This window comes from Ctenopharyngodon idella, chromosome 4 (genome assembly GCF_019924925.1).
Source record: "Ctenopharyngodon idella isolate HZGC_01 chromosome 4, HZGC01, whole genome shotgun sequence".
Classification (NCBI taxonomy): domain Eukaryota; kingdom Metazoa; phylum Chordata; class Actinopteri; order Cypriniformes; family Xenocyprididae; genus Ctenopharyngodon; species Ctenopharyngodon idella.
Genome location: NC_067223.1, coordinates 1,291,481 through 1,310,321, shown reverse-complemented (window position 1 = coordinate 1,310,321; position 18,841 = coordinate 1,291,481). Strand labels below are relative to the sequence as shown.

The following is an 18,841-nucleotide window of genomic DNA, read 5'->3' as shown; positions in this document are numbered from 1 at the left end:
CTACCCCATCTTGATAGCTCCACCCACAAATTCACAAACACCCTATGTAACACAGGCACCTTACGTGGACACGCCCCTTACTGCTGATTGGCTACAATTGTGTTTTGGTGCTCAGCCCGATCCACTTTCAACAGCGTTTCTCAGAAATCGCTTACTGCACCTGCATTAACTAATATTAACAAATAATGAGGAATACATGTGTTATAGTATTTCTTAATCTTTGTTAATATTAGTTCATGAAAATACAACTGTTCATTGCTAGTTCATGTTAGCTCAGGTCCATTAAATAACAGTAATCAAAAAAGACAAACAAACGCACTCCGTCCGAGGTGCTGGTCAAAAAAAAAGTTTTTGCAAGTGAGTGTGCAGTCAAATCTCATGTATATTTACATTAAATAACATTAACAGATACAACTTTTGATTATAATAATGTGTTAGTAAATGCTGAAATTAGCATTAACTAAGATTAACACATGCTTTAGTATAATTAAGTATTTTTCAATACCTGCAGGAACTAATTTTTTTTTAATTGTTAGTACATGTTAACTAATGTAGTTAACTAATGTTAACAAATGAAACCTTATTGTAAAGTTTTACCAAAAAATCTTTTGTAAACATTTTAAAAATGTAACATTTAAAAATTGTGATAATTTACGTAATATTACGTAATAAAGTTTTACAAACATATTGAATTGAGAGTTTACATAGGAATGGTTTTACGAACTAACTGAATGCATTTTTACAAGAATAGTTTTTACAATTTTACAAGTCTTATAAAAAAATGGAATGCAAAAAATTACTTAGAATAGTTTTACAAACAAATTAAATGTGTAATTAAAAGTTTTTCATTTTACTAAATAATTGAAATAATTTACATAAATTAAAAAATTGAAAAATTGAATGAGAAAATTTATGTAAAAATAGTTTTATGAAAGATATACACTGAAATTTGTTTTGCTCATGCTGCTGTTCTGATACCCAATGAGTGTTCGATTTCTTCACGGTAACATGTAACAAATCCAAATTTACTGGTTTGCGTAAATGCGAGTCTTTATTGGTTGTATGCAGGCAGTAAAAGTGGTTCAAAGACCATTACCTCTGGATCATAAACCCACCTGGACAGGGTACAGGATTTGTCAACGTACCAGAGGGTGAAACGCTGAGATTCAACATTTACAATCTCCCACGATCTATGGAATACAACTTAATGATCCGCTATGAACCACTGGTAATAAACACGATTGCAATATTTAATTTATAACTTACATACATGTTCACAAACAAGCATGTGTTTGATGCATTTATTGTAGTTGCCAGATGAATGGGAGCAGGTTGTAGTAAAGATAGAGCGCCCCAGAGCCAATTACACAACAGCACACTGCACTTCTACATACAATGATGAACAGTTCATCTCATTTCACCCTGGATCCAGGTAAGGCTGCATTAGCGTGTGTGCAGTGTTTAGTTTGGCTTATTGCGTATTTGAATCCTGATCATGTCTTTGTGTGTTTCAGATATGTAGTTCTGCCTAGTCCAGTGTGTTTGGAGAAGGGTCAGAACTACACAGTGAAAATTAGCTTCCCACAGTACTCATCATACAGCTATCACTCTTCTCCTCACACACTTGTTGATTCAGTAAGGTTATTTAATTTTCACTTGGAAATTGCTGTTATATTTCAGAAATAATTACTTATTATACACATGAGTATTGAAACAAACCACTGTTTGTTGCAATAATCATGGCTAATGACTTGAACCTTTACTTCTGACTTCTGTAGATAGTGCTTCTGCCAGATGTGCGAGACCTGGAGCTATTTTCTGAGGGACCCCAGCAGCAAGAGGACTGGGAGATGTTCAAGAAATACAGATGTATGGAACGGAGCCAGAGTATTATCAAAATCCCCTTGACAGATATTTGCAGAGACTACATTTTCAGTGTGTCAGCACTACTGCACAATGGAGCTCTGGGTGAGACCATGAGAAGAATAACAAATGTAGCAAAAATTATTAAAACTAAGCAAGAAATAGTCTAAATAGCTTGAGAAGTCATTGCCTGATAAGGCAATGATTCTTTCGGACGCAGCCATTATATTGCTATTTAGTTTGGTGATGCTAGTGGTGCAGAAATTACACAGTGTAACTTTAAAAGTACATACTTTATCATCAAAAGCAAATACATACTTTTTGTCCTTAGCACAAGGTTGCCAATCAAGCATATTTTTGCTGCCTGTCTAAAAAAAAAAACCAAATGTCTTTCAATTATTTATCACTGGCAGAATGTAGGTGTGACCCACGTGGTTCTCTGAGCACAGTATGTGACGCTATCGGTGGGCAGTGTCAGTGTCGACCCAATGTTTCGGGCAAGAACTGCGACACCTGTGCCCCAGCCACATACCAGTTTGGACCCTCGGGATGTAGACGTATGTGAACATTACACACATGCACATGTACACAAGTCAACAACACAACACCAACATATCCATTAGCATAGAATAACATTAACGCTGTATCTTTCCGATCACTTTCTCATCAGCGTGTGACTGTAACCCGCTGGGCTCTCAGAACCTTTTCTGCCACCCCACCACGGGCCAGTGTTTATGTGTGCAAGGGGCATATGGACGCCAGTGTGGCAACTGTAAGCCCAACCATTGGGGCTTCCCTCAATGCAACCCCTGCTCCTGTAACGGGAACAGCGAACAGTGCCATCCGCTTACGGGCGAGTGTCTGAACTGCAGGGGTCACACCACAGGCCGAAACTGTGAGAGGTAGGAGAGGATAACATATTGTTTAACAGGTCTGGTATATTTTATTTTACAGCATAATGCCATTTTGATGGCATAGGATTTTTTATACTACACTTAACCATGTCTTATTAAAGCCAGAATAAAGACCCGTTTTAGCCCTTGTTTATGAAAACTTGACCAGAGCAGAGTTAGCACCGCTTTTGTGGCTTTAACCCCGAGTTGCGGTGCCAAAGATACAGTATACAGTGTTAAAATATTATAGAGTGCAACAGTTGGGTTCTGGAAAGTAAAAACTCCATTCATTTTCTCTATAGGGAAATTAATTTTGAACGATAAGTTGTACACCTTTAAAGCCAGACCTACAATAAAGTTATGAGGTTGTTAATTCATGGTATTTCAACTTATTTTTAAAATTATTGGAATTCCTGATAAAAACTACATTACCCATGATGCTGTACAAAAATTACACCAATCAGAGAGTCGAAAAAGCAACACGTGCCAAAATAGCTCCTAAACTCCACCCTCTCCCATGAAACACTGTGAATTATGTAAATGAGTCGATCTATCTTCGCTCTCAAATACTTAAATGTTTGTATATACGCATATTTTGCTATAAACTTTTGGCCCAAACCCAGAGTACTCCCCCCATCCTTGACTGGGATAGGAACTAGCCGAGAGTGAGGTGTTGGGGTGGTGGAGGGTTGCTGCAAAACTGTCACGGGACAGAGGTGAGGGCTGGCTATATATACAGGTATCGTCTTGCACTGAGTGGTTGGGTTACCTGAACATTCTCCTCCCGAACTTTGTAAATAAACTTCATTAAGCACAGAGTCTTCTTGTACCTTTGTCTTTTTGTCTGATTTTCAAAAACTTTTTCGCTTCAAATCAAAGTTTGTAGTGTTGTGATCAACCTCATAGCTGATTGGTTTGGTTCATGCATGGCTTATAACTCTGTAACGAAGACATTTTCTATTCCAGAACCGCTGAAAAAGAGGGTGGGCACATATGCACTCTATAGTGGGTTGTTTTACAAGAGACAATCAATCATAAACTACCTCCGTGCTTAAACCATTAAATATTCACACACTTTGTGCAAAAACTTTTACGTTTAGTCTCCTTGTCGGAAGAAAATGGTGACAAAAAGTCAAACAGTGGTGGAATGATAAAGAGATACTATTTGTTGTTGTTGTTTCAAAAGAGATGTGACAACATTTTCAAGACTGACAAGCAGTTATTAAAACAATTTGGATGTTCATTGTGTGCTGTTTATTTCAATCGCTGTAGAATTAACCAGAAGGCCATGTAATGCAGCCCGGCCTCTGGGCTCAGTGGGCCCCTTGGTGCTGCTCTGCCTCCGGGCTCAGTGGGCCCCATGGTGCAGCTCTGCCTTTGGGCTCAATGGGCTCCATCGCGCAGCTGCGGTTCTGGGGTTCAGTGAGCTTTCTGAGAAGTCAGTTATTTAAAATGTATTCTGGTGGTGCATTTACAGTGCTATGAAATATTTACAAATGCTGTTGTACTTGATTTAATCTTATAGGTAGACATAATTGTTTATATTGAAAGTTTATTGCAATGAAAAAATATTTCCATCATTAAATGTACACAAATCACTCTAAAATGTGGAAATATCCCTCTGGAAAACATTCCAGCACTGACTTGATGTTTAGTGTTTTGTGTGTGTGTGTGCGTTTATATCAGGATGAATAATTTTTTGAATAATTAATTAAGTAATCCTTGTGTTCATTTTATTAATTTTAAGTTTAATAATTCATTTATTAATTATAATTGTTTTTGAAACTTTTAATTAAGTGGCTTTAGCCAGAAACACATCATATTAAGTAACATTTGGTAGTGATTGTTGACTTTAATTACATTTATGCATTTGGCTGATATTTTATCCAAAATTACATTGCATTTTTTTAGTTTATGCATTCCTTGGGAATTTAATCTATGACACTGGGGTTGCTCTACTTTTTTTTAACGAAACACTAAACACTTAAAAAAAAAAAACACTTGTGTTTCCTGCAACCCTCTGTTCCAGGTGTGAAAGTGGTTATCACCGTAACAGACTGCTGGGATTCAGAGAGCCGTGTCTCCCTTGTATGTGCCCTAACGGACCTGGAAGCGGAATGCAGTTTGCTGAGAGCTGTTACCAAAACCCCCCCTCTCTTCAAATGGTCTGTGTCTGCAACTCAGGCTACAAAGGTAAATGCATCAGTTGGAGAAATGAACAAAAAAAAATTTCTTACATTTCTCACATAAAGCACTTCTCACTCCTACTCCACCTTCTAGGACCTAAGTGTGAGGAATGTGCCTCTGGTTATTATGGTAACCCTCAGGTACCAGGGGGGCGGTGCCAACCATGTCAGTGTAACGGAAATATTAACATGCAGGACCCTGAATCATGTGACGCCCGCACCGGTGCCTGTCTCAATTGCCTGTTTCACACTGATGGCAATGCGTGCCAGTACTGTAGACGTGGTTATTATGGAGATGCCCGTACACAGAACTGCAGGAGTGAGTATGCAGTGTAAACAAGCGCATTACTGTGCTGCATTCTTCCATTCTCTTTTTAGTATGTGGTATACGCTTGTTGTCCTTTCCTTCATGATGCCCTTTCTTCTGCAAAACACAAACGCAGATATTTTTGAAGAATGTTTTTTTCCAAGAACTGTTTTTGTCCATAAAATGAAAGTCAATGGGGTCCAAAATTGGACCCATCTGACTTGAGATATTTTTCAAAATATTTTTGTTTGTGTTCCACTGAAGAAACATAGTGTTACACTTCACGTATGCATTGTATTTATTTATTTTATTTTTTTAAATAACCATTTTTTTGTATCATTTTGTCTTTAGGTTGTATGTGCCATCTTGTTGGAAGTTCCAGGCACAGCTGTGTTGATGGCCTGTGTGAGTGTGACAGGGATAGCGGGCAGTGCCCATGTCTGCCTGGTGTGGAGGGTCAAAACTGTGACCGCTGTGCCCCCAACACATGGAACATCAACAGTGGCAAAGGATGTCAACCTTGCCAGTGCCACCCAGAACACTCGTACAGTTCCTCCTGCGACCTGGTATATACACAAACACCTACATTTATGTATCACAGGTTGACAGAATCAATCATAAGTCAACTGAATCACAAGTTGAATTATCCACTTGTCTCAGCTGTCAGGTCAGTGTTCCTGTAAGCCTGGTTTTGGAGGCAGGACATGTGAGGAGTGCAGAGAACTGTTCTGGGGCAATCCTGAGGTCCAATGCCATGGTAAGTCTGCATTGCATCATAGAAATCGGCCTGCGCCGTGGGTCATGTGAGTGGAGTCGATTACTGCTGCACTAATATTTGTGCACACTGTGCAGTTCAGTTGAGTAGCACAATTTCACCCTCAATTTCGTAGCACACATGTACTTCCTCAATAGCAGACTTTTTTACAACAAATTTTGTGCATAAAAAATAGTGGATAGAAACACCAAGATGAAATAAATATTCCAAAATACAGACAAATAAAATCCCCAAAAGCTACAACTTTCCTTTTCATTTCTATTTTGATTCTGTTTTTTTAGGAAATGTTTTCTTGAACACATTGAATGGAAACACTGCTTTATTCGCAAATAGTTTTTGTGACATTGCGATGAATTAAATTTGCAAATTAAAATTCTCATGCGTTTGTTAACATGACCTGAATTCCAGGTGAAGATTTCAGATCAGACTTAACCAATTTGTCATGTAACAATGATGAAAAATTGTGCATTAAGATTTTATGCTTTGTGATATTATATTGCAGTTTGTGGAGCCCCAGACATGACATGCAGGAGAAAAAAATAGTAGGCTAAATTGTGCTTATGGTTTACTTATTCGTTCCCTCAATTTACTAAATCATGCGCACGTTTTAGTAAATCGAGGGAACAAAATAGTAAATCGTGTGCACGTTTTAGTAAATCGAGAGAATGAAATAGTAATCGTGTGCACGTTTTAAAAAATCGAGGGAACGGAATAGTAAATCGTGCACACGTTTTAGTAAATCGAGGGAACAAAATAGTAAATCGTGCACGCGTTTAGTAAATCGAGGGAACAAAATAGTAAATCATGAGCACGTTTTAATAAATCGAGGGAACGAAATAGTAATCGTGCGCACGTTTTAATAAATCGAGGGAATGAAATAGTAAATCGTGCGCATGTTTTAGTAAATCAAGGGAACGAAATAGTAATCATGTGCACATTTTAGTAAATCGAGGGAACAAAATAGTAATCGTGCACACGTTTTAATAAATCGAGGGAATGGAATAGTAATCGTGCATATGTTTTAGTAAATCGAGGGAACGAAATAGTAATCGTGTGCACATTTTAAAAAATCGAGGGAACGGAATAGTAAATCGTGCACACGTTTTAGTAAATCAAGGGAACGAAATAGTAATCATGTGCACATTTTAGTAAATCGAGGGAACAAAATAGTAATCGTGCACACGTTTTATTAAATCGAGGGAATGGAATAGTAATCGTGCACATGTTTTAGTAAATCAAGGGAACGAAATAGTAATCGTGTGCATTGTTTAGTAAATCGAGGGAACGAAATAGTAAATTGTGTGCATGTTTTAGTAGGGAACGAAATAGTAATCGTGTGCACGGTTTAGTAAATCGAGGGAATTAAATAGTAATCGTGTGCACATTTTAGTAAATTAAGGGAACGAAATAGTAATCGTGCACGTTTTAGTAAATCGAGGGAACGAACAGTAAATCGTGCACACGATTAAATTTTTTTCTTGCATGTCATGTGTGGGGCTCTGTAGCGGTTATTTCTGTGTTTGAATGTTTTACTTTTAAGGTTTTGTTGTTATCCTCAGTGACAACTCTTTAAATGATTCTAATTTCAAAAGAAAATTAAAAATGTAAAAAATATATATTTAATATATAATTTGTTTTCAGTATAACTATTATTTTAGTTTCTTTGAAAATGACAGTTTTGGTCTCTGGAACAAATTGAATGGAAACACGGATTTATTCTCAAATTGTTTTTGCTATAATGTGATAAGCCTGAAAAAACAGCTATTGTTTCAGAAAATCCTCATGCATTTGTTAAAATGAAGATGTCAGACCAGGTTTAACCAATTAATACATTTAAAAAAAAAGTGGTGAATGAAGAGTAGAAATAAGATCCAATCTATGCCTAATATCTGTGAATAAAAATTAAACAGCTGACAGTGTGTATGCGGCCTATAGAGTAACCACACACAAATACAAACTAACACAATCTCACAGGCAAATATCACTCTACCAATGTTGATTTGCACTTTCACTCAACTAACATTTTTACCTTATTTTGGAGAATTCCAGAAAGTCTTTATGGTCTGATCTTTTTTCAGAGAAATCTCTGATATCTTTGCCAGCAGTTGATTTTCTGTGAGAAATGCTCAGTATTTATTATTCTTCCATCTACTTTTCTCAAAGACATGTTAGCATCCAAAGACTTGGATGGAATCATTCGATACAAGGTTCAAATTTTACCAGACAATGTTTCTGTGGTACGCTGACTAAGTTTTTCCGTATGAGACTGGGCTGCTACAAACAAGATATGCACACAGCGTAAATAAACTCCCAGAATGTTTGGAAACTGGTTGGAAAGTATATGCATAAGTGTTTATTTGTGTCAGTGTGATTCATTCAATTGTCTCTGATATTATACAGTTTATTTGAATAAGGGTCTGCTGTTACTTTAAGTATGAGTGTGTGTGTGATTGTTCTTGTTGAACTACAACCAAACAAACACTATCTCTCTTTATATCTTTCCCTGCTTTTTATCTTTCTGGTGCGCTAAAGTAAGCACTTATGTGAAACATCATGCGCTTCAAGTGAATTTAAATGGTTTGGGAATAACTGTATTTACATGCACAATCTTCGAATCGGCCAAATAAATACCTTTGTTCTTTTGGCAGAGAAAGTTCCTAAACAGTTTAGATAAAATCTGAAATGTAGGTCACATTTCATCCCAATAACAAGCAGAAAGAAAATATTAAATTATGTTTGAATGAAGGTAATTTAGGACCATTAAGATTGTATTGTGACATTATTTTGGTTATTAGTTTATCCTCTAAGACAAACTAAATTAAAAAATATTTTCCAATATAATTATTAAAATATATATTTCTTAAAATGTAAAAAATAGCATGTATTTTTCATCATTAAAGTCAGCTGTTTTCCCTGTTTTTCCACCTAGTATATCATGCGTGGTAATAAACAGATGTTTTCTCACACATTCCAGCACACACATGCATACGAGAATTTACTGTTCCTTCCAGCGCTTGCATCCAAGATTTTAAATCATATGAAGAATTTTGGCATCATTTCATTTTTTAAATCATTTGTGCATATTTGTGTTCCAGCATGTGACTGTGACCCACGAGGCATTGCCACTCAACAGTGTAATAAGCTGTCTGGCGAGTGTGTCTGCGTAGAGGGCGTGGCCGGGAGAAGGTGTGACTCGTGTGGGCGTGGCTATGTGGGGACCTTTCCTGACTGTGAGGCGTGTCATCAGTGTTTCCGCGAATGGGATGTTAATGTGGGAGAGCTGACCAATTACACGCAGAGGCTGGTGAATACAGTAGAGGAAATGGTAGAGACGGGCGTGGCTTCACCCTATAAAGACATCGTATCGAGTGTGGAGGATGAAACCAGACAGCTCAGAGAGATACTGGAAGATGACAAGGTTCAACAAACTCTCTTACACACACAGAGGATGCTGCAGAAAGCCAAGTATGTATAACACATCCACACACATATCGCTCCATTGTTTTCCTTTTCATATACTCTCTTCTATCTTTTAAAGTGAATTTATTCACCCTGAAGTCATTACAAACACATATTGTCTTTCTTCATATTGTGCAACAGTCTGGTTTAAGAAGTAAAAATCCCATTCATTTTCTCCACAGGGGAATTGATTTTTAACAATAACTTGTACAATGTTAAAAATCTTTACACTGTAAAACCCGATAAGTTACGGTAACTCAAACCATTTGAGGAAACCGATTGCCTTAAACCATTGAAGTTTTAAAACAAATAAGTATGAGTACTGTAAACTCATATACATTAAGTTAAAGTCACTTGTATCTTAATGTTGGTTTTGTCAATCATTAGAGTAACTTAAAGATTTTTAAGTTTATTCCACTCATTCAGTTTGAATTCAAGTAACAAATCTAACTAAGTCTTAACAACTATATAGCTGCTTAAACCATTTAAGGCAATCGGTTTCCTCAAACCATTCAACTCAAACTCAAAGTAATAAAGTTACATAAGAATAAGCAAAAACTAACATTGGTACAAAGCAATGATGACAAAATAGGAGAATCGTGTATTATTGTTTATGTATTTATTTCATTGGCTTTTAGTTAATTGGTTATAAAACTAAAAGCATAACCTACGCTATATGAACGTAATTTCTCTGAAAACATTATTTAAAAGAAATTAGAGACCATGGAATAAGTTCAGATTTCTTTTAAGTATGTTGTGGCGCGTAAACTACGATATTAAATGAATTTCTGTTCCTTAAATCATTAGTTTAAAATAGTATATTATTTATAATAACTTATTCAGATTGAGGTCTGCTTAAAGTGCCCCTATTATGCCTTTTTTAAGGTTCCTAATATTGTTTTGAGAGTCTCCTACAACAGGTTTAAATGCATGCAAGGTCAAAAAACACTTTCGTTTTCTCATAATATACATTTAATTTCATCTGAGTTTTCAATCTTTTGTAAACGACTCATTTGAAGCAGTTCAGAGAATCAGTCTCTCTAAACCCCTCCTTTCGGTGAGCTCACACTGCTCTGATTGGTCAGATGGCCCAATCCTTTGTGATTGGTCTACTGCGTGCACCGCTCGCTTATTGCTATAACTGAATGACAGCTATATCAATTCGCAAGACATTTTGTATACAATGTATGGACAGAAAAGATAGCATCGATTTTACCGTATCAATTCGAACCCGAGTCCAACGATGAAACGTCTAAAGTAGTCGATCAACCAGAAACTGATTCGCAATCACGACTGGAGTATGACGTTTCTATATGGTAAGTGTCACCTTAGTTATTCATAAGACGTGATAGCAGCATCACTGTTATACTTTAGGTGCACCTGTAGGAACTGTATCAGAATGCCAAGCGAAGCTGGAAACCTCTAACTTTAGATAAACATTTAGGCCAGATGTGTACACAGACTTTTTCTTCATAACTATTAACAAAGAAAAATGGCTATATCATTGTTTGACATTACAAGGGGTGTTTACTGTTTACAGAGAGAATACTTCAACTAGTTAGCGCGGACTAGCATCTTAACATCCTATTACAATACAGATAGAGCTCCACTCTACTGTAATAATAAAAAGCAGAGGAAAAAAAAACAGTTTGTTTTGTATGTTGTAAACTCCCACGTTAGCCGAGCACAAACGTGAATAGCTGATAATGCATTACACTTTGTAAAACAAAGTCGTACTCCATCCTTGATCATAACTCCAAGTAATAAGACAGACAAGCTGCATTAATCAACACAATATTGGACCCACATCGACTCTTACTTTTGAGAGACAATAACTTTATATACGGTGCACTTTGCAGGATGTTTTTGTTCACTTAGAGCTATGTTACATACTACATGAAAGGTAATTTTCAAAAATCCATAATAGGGGCCCTTTAATATAATTCGTTTTTGAGTTCACATAACATATATTTGTTAAGTTGGATTAACTTTTTAAAAAATTTAAGTAAAATTAACTTATTTCATTTAGTGATTTTCACTGTTAGGTTTTACATGGGAAAAAAGCTTCTGGATCCAACTTCACTGAGAAAGTGGACCACTGTTGTACTTTATATACTCTGTTAAAGATGTTTTGTAGAATGTTCACACTGCTCTTTTCCATATAGTGTATGGAATTTATGGTGACAGCATCATAAAAGCCATCGTTGTAGGTCATACGACATGACATTATTAAAAAAATATTGTCAAATACAAATATTTTTAACCAAAAATGAAGGCTTGAGTGTTTAACCTGGATCACTTTAGTGCTATGACAGTGTTAAAAAATCAAAAATTAAAAACAAAAAAGATTATTAAAGAATATTATTCTAATATTATTTTTATCATTAGTAACAGTAATCACTAAATATATTTTATCAATATGTTGATATTAATTTATATTTTTAATTCATTATTTATTGGTATTTTAATTATTTAATCAATACTTTATAATTAGCCTGCATGTCTGACATTTAAAAATAGATCTTGAAATCCATTTCTTTTCTAGCTATTTTTCAATGCAAGAATGTATCTTATGTAAACACACCCCAAGATTCGGGTCAGGTGAACCCAAATCCATTCAGGCAACCCACCAACTAGTCAATTTTAAAATATATATAGTTTTGCACATACTTAAAACTAACACACCATTAATGTTCAATTGATTTGCTTTCCAAAAAAAAAAAAAAAAAAAAACAAGTCCCTGTCCCTGTCACATCTAAAATGGACCAAAATGAGAGTCTGCTGTCAAGACCAGTATCAGTGTGAATGTTAACACTGTTTACTGACACACTTTTGATTTCTATCTCCTGATCTTAGTGAGACAGCATCAGTTCTGCAAAAGTCTCTGGACCGATCTGAAACCGATCTAGGGAAGGTTTCTGCTGACAATCAACAGGCCGTGGAGAACCTGGAAAGTCTGAACAAGGAGGCCCAAATCCTACAAGAGATCTCCTCTGACAAACAGCAGCAGATTCTGAACATTAAACATTCAGACCCCAGAGGTGAGATGAGCACACAAACATACTGGTTTAAATTCAACACACATATGGTGTGTCTGAAGTGTTTGGTGATCATTTCCTGTAGGTGCGGGGGACGGCATCAGAGAGTATTACAGGGAATCTGGCGTGGCAGAGTTTCGTGTCAATCAAGCTGTCTCTGAACCAGGAAGTGCGGTCAAAGAGTCTGCCTGGCTGCGGAAAGCGGCAGAAGCCAAACTGGATTCCACAGAGAAAGAATTTAACCTGAAACATCAGCTGCATATACAGAGGCTGGAAAAAATTGGATCTGAACTGGACTCCACAGACCTTTCACGACTAAGCCGTCAGGTAACTAAAACTACATTTAAAAAAAAATCAAGTAGTCAGTGGGTTATTAGAATGGCTAATCAGTTAGTTAAGCTAGTGGTTTTCAAAGTGTGGTGCTGGTTGGCTCTGCCTTTTATGAAGCGGCACTGAATGGCAGTTAGTTTTAATTAACAACACTAATCTAATTAGTTAGCATTTAGGAGCTTATGTTAGCGTGTTAGTGGCATGCTAATAAGTTCTCAGAAACACAGCCTGAGAACTTTCGAGAAATATTAGTCAAAATACAACAATGTACTCATTGTTTTAATGTATGAAAGCTATATTGTCATGGGTTATAATGTCAGATGTGTAAATGTGTGTAGGTGTGCGGAGGGGTGTCAGGTCTTGATGGTTGCGGTGACTGTGGTGGTTTAGGCTGTGTGAGCAAGGATGGTGTGTCCCAGTGTGGTGGAGAAGGCTGTGAGACTATTGTGACCCAATCTCAAGAGGCCTTGAACAAAGCCAAAAACTTAGACCAAGAGGTCCTGCACACTTTAAAAGAAGTGGACAAGCTAAACAAGATGGTATGTATTCACAACAATAGTAATGACCATAACTTATTAATTTATTTAAATTCATGTATATATACATATTACCATTCAAAAGTTTTGGGTCAGTAAGATTTTTGTTGTTTGTTTGTTTGTTTTTATTAGTACTTTTATTTAGCAAGGACACATTAAATTGATCAAAAGTGACAGTAAAGACTTTTACATTGTTACAAAAAATAAGTTTATGCTGTTCTTTTGAACTTTGTATTCATTAAAAAATCCTGAAATAAATGCATCACAGTTTTCACAAAAATATTAAACAGCACAACTGTTTTCAACATTGATAATAACAAGAAATGTTTCTTGAGAATCAAATCAACATATTTGATTTCAGAAGGATTATATGACACTGAATACTAGAGTAATGATGCTGAAAATTCATTTTTTTACTACGATAAGTGTGTTTATTGTGTGTTTGTTGTCTGGTAGGTGTCAGATGCTCGAGGACGTGCGGATGAGGCTAAGCTCAGTGCTCAGGGAGTGTTACTGAGAGCCAATCAGAGCAAAGCACGAGTGGAACAGACCAATGAGGAGCTCAGAGACCTCATTCAGCAAATACGAGACTTCCTCACAAGTATGAAATGTTACATATAGTAAACACTCACACATTAGTTGTGTTCAGAATACTAACAATCTTTTCTTCAAAACACATGTATATATAGATCTGCATGAAATGTCCTACACAGTATGTCTTTTTGTTACAAATAGACCGCATGATACAGTATGCTTATGGGCTATAAGAAAATGGTATATCATATATAAATTGATTATAATGTGATCTCGCAAATAAAGAATGGAAATCTAAATATTGATGTTAAAAACGTGAATCTGATTGTCTGTGTAGACGAAACAGATCCAAAGCGTATAGAGGAAGTAGCTGATGAGGTGATGAAATTGAGTTTGCCAGTGTCATCTGGAGCGCTAAAGAACATGACCTCAGAGATCCGAGAACATGTGGCCAGACTGACCAGCGTGGATGATATTCTGACCCAGACGGCAGACAAGGCCCGCACTGCAGAGAGACTCCTGCAACAAGCACAGGCTGCCAAGTGAGTAAACACACACACACACCTGTGAACTTTTGACATTTCAAAATACACTTTCAAAACTCACTAGTTTATTTATGCCCACTAACAATGTCCAACATTGGACATAAAGCAGGTTCTCAACGTTTTTGACTTAATTTTTTGAGAAATGAACCTGAAATGTACATCTGGTACTTCTGCAATAAAAATCATAATAATAAATATAAAATTTAATAAAATAAAAACAAAATATGACGTCTACGGAGCCCCACACATGACATTTGCGGGAAAAAATATGTATATCGTGGTCACAAATTAACAAAAACAAGAGAACAAATTCTTTTTGTGTGTATATACATACATACAGTGTGTGTATATATATATATATATATATATATATATATACAGTAGTCAACATTTGAAGTGGATCAAAAATTTCCATCAAGGTTGTCCTAAAACCTTGTTCTTAAGACAACTTAGTTCTTAGGACAACTTTGGTGAACTTTTTTGATCAAATTTTTTTGATTTTTGATTTTTGATTCAAATGTTGACTACTATATATATATATATATATATATAAAATTTATAACAAACATAAAACAGATTAAAGTCTCACAAAATGTATACAAAAAATACTATACATTAAAAAAAAAAAAAAGGAAAAATACAAAAGAGAAGATAACTCATCCTTAATTCATGGCCAAGAGACATATATTTTTGTTCGCATGTCATGTGTGAGGCTCCATAGATGTCAGTTTAATGTTGTACATCTTTATTTTTATCTTAACTTTTTTAGCATTTTAATTAAAATTGTTAATATAACTAAATGTAAATAATTCTAAGACTTACTGGAGCCCCCTATAAGTTTGCAGAGGCTCGCTAGTGCCCCGGGTTGAGAACCACTAATATAAATGCATCACTGGAGAATTCTTTTCTTTTTTGATTTTCTTTGTTTTCTCACAGCATATGTCTCATTTTTCATGTCAAGCTTGTGCTTCATTGGCACTGTTGTCTAGTTGGTAACCAAGTACTCTAATTTAGCAACTTTTTTGTGACAAAATTGTTGGTTGTTGCGTCCCACAACTAAGGAACAGTCATAATTTGTGTAAAAATTATATAAATGATTTTCACACAGTGAATATTAAAATAATGCACAACATTTATAATACATTATTTGTTTAGATTATCATAGTTTAGACCCATAGTGGAAGAAATAAACATAAAACCTCTTACTTTATTACATCACCATGTGTGTTTTGTGTGTGTATCACAGTGAGAGAGGTACAGCACTGAAACAGACCACTGATGAGGTGAAGGAAACTCTAGAGGATATTGAGCGCGCTCAGACTGCTGCCAGCGAAAAACTGGAAGAGGTCAAGAGTGACATGAACCAAACAAAAGAACAAATCACTGCTGTGAGTATATGTATCTTTAAAAATCTTTATGTGCCCTTTAAACATTATCAGTTTTTTCTAATTTTATTGATTCTTTTTAATGAAATCTTTCTGTGTCTACAGGTACAATCAAAAACTGAAGTAACAGAGTTCAAACTGAGTAGCAGCACAGGAAGATTTTTGGATCTTGAGAGAGAGGTTGACGAACTCCAACAGAAAACTCAAGAAACGTCCAGAAGTGCAGATCAAACTCAGAAACAAACTGACAACATCACAGAGGAAATTGAGCACACCGCACAAGTAACTAACTGCCTTTTAACTGTTTATTTATTCAAAAATACATTCAAAGGAAATTTACACATATGATGACTTGAATACTGTACTACTTTTGGGATTTTGATATTGTTTTGGGGGGCATAAATTTAAATATATATATATATATATATATAACTTTAAAAAAAAGATTAAGATGTATATGCTGTAAGGAAAATGTATTACTTTTTATTTGATGGTAGCACCACATTCATTAACCACAGGCATTAAACTGTTACTTTTCTTGAATATAGCATAGGCCTATGATTATAGCTATATAAATATAGAGAATATAGCAGGTTTGGTTACTTCTTTTTCATATATTTATTTTTTTATCTGGGACACTCTTATACATCATTGACTCTTAGACACTTTGAAATATGTTTATGTGTACATTTGTGTATTTTAGGATATTGACTCGATTGTGCGACCTAAGTACCAACTGGCCAGCGGTCTGATAGATCAAAATGCAGCAGGTGTGATTGATGCACGTCAGAAGGCCGAGCTACTACGGCAGGAAGCAAAAGATATATTAGTAGATGCCACCAACAAACTACAGAGACTAAGAGGTAACCATGCTCACAGACTCAAATATTAGATTGTATATTTAACTATGATTCCTGACTTTTCTTTTTCTTTATCTCTTCCAGAGCTGGAGAGATCATTTGTGATAAATCAGCACACTCTGGTGGAGAAAGCTCAGGAGCTGGAAGGGCTGGAGAATGAGGCCAGAGATATATTGCAAGAACTCAGTCAGAAAATCACCATCTACAGCACCTGCGCTTAACTATCAAGAACTAATAAATAAAAAGCTCAGACTATAATCAGTCGTCAACTATGTAAATGCAATTTTGTATTGTCAAATATAAGTTACTAACTGCACGAATGCAATCCATTTAAGACATTTCATTGAAAAACAATATAAGATACTAATTTACTAAGACCATTCAATATATTTTTGCTTTTTCTGAACTATGAAAAAAATCTCCCAGTTTATTGTGTCCTATATATTATATTAGAAATCCTACAGTCAGTTTAGGTGGATAGCCAGGTATGTTTCAGTTTATTTTGCACCAACCCTGGGTTTTAACCATCATGAAAATGGCTTGGGGTTTAGCGGTTCCACGGCTAACCTGCTCTGGGGCAGGTTATGTTCCTGGTAAGAGATCTCAAACCAAAATTGGATCAGTCATCTGAACAAAGTGACATGTCTGACGCAATAAAGTCACTCCCCCAGTTTCTACTGCAAATTGAAGGTCACCACATGGCAAATGATTTTTAAAGACAAAATCGTCTGGCTTTTAACAATGCTTATTTATAATAATTACATAATATCTAAATAATACAAAACTATTATTATACCTTTAATCCATAACACAAGTACAATTTTAGTTTATCAATTATTATTAAGCACTGAAATGAAGTTAATATAAATATATAAAGGTAATATAAATAAACTTTAGAATCAATAGATAAAGCTATAAAAATGACTACATGTGAGCTTAAAGGGTTAGTTCACCCAAAAATGAAAATAATGTCATTAATTACTCACCCTCATGTCGTTCCACACCCGTAAGGCCTTCATTCATCTTCGGAACACAAATTAAGATATTTTTGATTAAATCCGATGGCTCAGTGAGACCTACATCTCTCAAGATCCATAAAGGTACTAAAAACATATTTAAAACAGTTCATGCGAGTTCAGTAGTTCTACCTTAATATTATAAAGCGACGAGAATACTTTTTGTGCACCAAAAAAATAAAACAACGACTTTTCAACAATATAGTGATGGGCCGATTTCAAAACACTGCATCGGAGCTTTGCGAATCGAATCAGTGACTCGGAGCGCCAAAGTCACGTGGTTTCAGCAGTTTAGCCGTTTGATAGGAGATCCGAGTCACTGATTCGATTCGCAAAGCTCCGAAGCAGTGTTTTGAAATCAGGCCTCACTGAGCCATCGGATTTAATCAAAAATATCTTAATTTGTGTTCCGAAGATGAATGAAGGCCTTACGGGTGTGGAACGACATGAGGGTGAGTAATTAATGACATTATTTTCATTTTTGGGTGAACTAACCCTTTAAATGTTCAATTCTCTCTATCAACTATATAAACTAACTTCGCAACTTTTATTTGCACCAATATAGCAAGATTTTTTTTAGTTGTACTCTTTCAGACAGCTCTTTTCTTCTTGCTGTTTAAATTCTTAATATTTTTTAATCTTGTAATATTCTGCAGAAGAGAGAAGTGAATTGCGTTGCTTCTCTCAAGAGAAGTGAATCGCAGTTTCACTGTTCCACAGCATGTTTATAATGCTACTGATGTCACACCTAAACAGGATCAAAGCCTGAGTTGACAGAGAAAGTTGCTGATCTGCTCGTGGTACCAGCAAAGCCTGATTGGATTGGTTTGGTTTTGTCAATGCAAAACTAATCCTGTAACCTTGAGTTTGTTCAACTACCATCACGGTACAGGCCCCTGGTCTGCAACAATCTTTAGGTAGGTATAGCACGTGTCAAATTTACGTCCACATGAATGGCCGGACCCAGGGTTTCCCAGCAGAACATTGCCCAGAGCATCACACTCCCTACACCCTAGACTTATCGTCGTCCCACAGTGCATCCTGGTGCCATCAATTCCACAGGTAAACAGCACACATGAACACGGCCGTCCATGTGATGTAAAAGAAAATTGGA

The 18,841-nt window shown here is 35.9% G+C and overlaps 1 protein-coding gene across 1 annotated transcript in view; it reads left to right on the top strand.

The window, feature by feature from the left end:
• lamb1b (laminin, beta 1b) overlaps positions 1–17,088 on the top strand; it is a 29,141-nt gene extending 12,053 nt beyond the window's left edge. The window contains 21 exon segments of the mRNA XM_051891133.1: positions 1,069–1,122; positions 1,124–1,228; positions 1,311–1,432; positions 1,515–1,635; positions 1,779–1,968; positions 2,277–2,420; positions 2,534–2,765; positions 4,786–4,949; positions 5,037–5,261; positions 5,601–5,815; positions 5,910–6,006; positions 9,120–9,489; positions 12,340–12,524; positions 12,607–12,848; positions 13,190–13,390; positions 13,844–13,988; positions 14,259–14,463; positions 15,713–15,854; positions 15,957–16,133; positions 16,555–16,714; positions 16,796–17,088. Coding sequence (XP_051747093.1) covers positions 1,069–1,122; positions 1,124–1,228; positions 1,311–1,432; positions 1,515–1,635; positions 1,779–1,968; positions 2,277–2,420; positions 2,534–2,765; positions 4,786–4,949; positions 5,037–5,261; positions 5,601–5,815; positions 5,910–6,006; positions 9,120–9,489; positions 12,340–12,524; positions 12,607–12,848; positions 13,190–13,390; positions 13,844–13,988; positions 14,259–14,463; positions 15,713–15,854; positions 15,957–16,133; positions 16,555–16,714; positions 16,796–16,932 — 3,633 coding nt within the window. The 3' untranslated portion in view covers positions 16,933–17,088.
• The last annotated feature ends 1,753 nt before the right edge of the window (positions 17,089–18,841 follow it).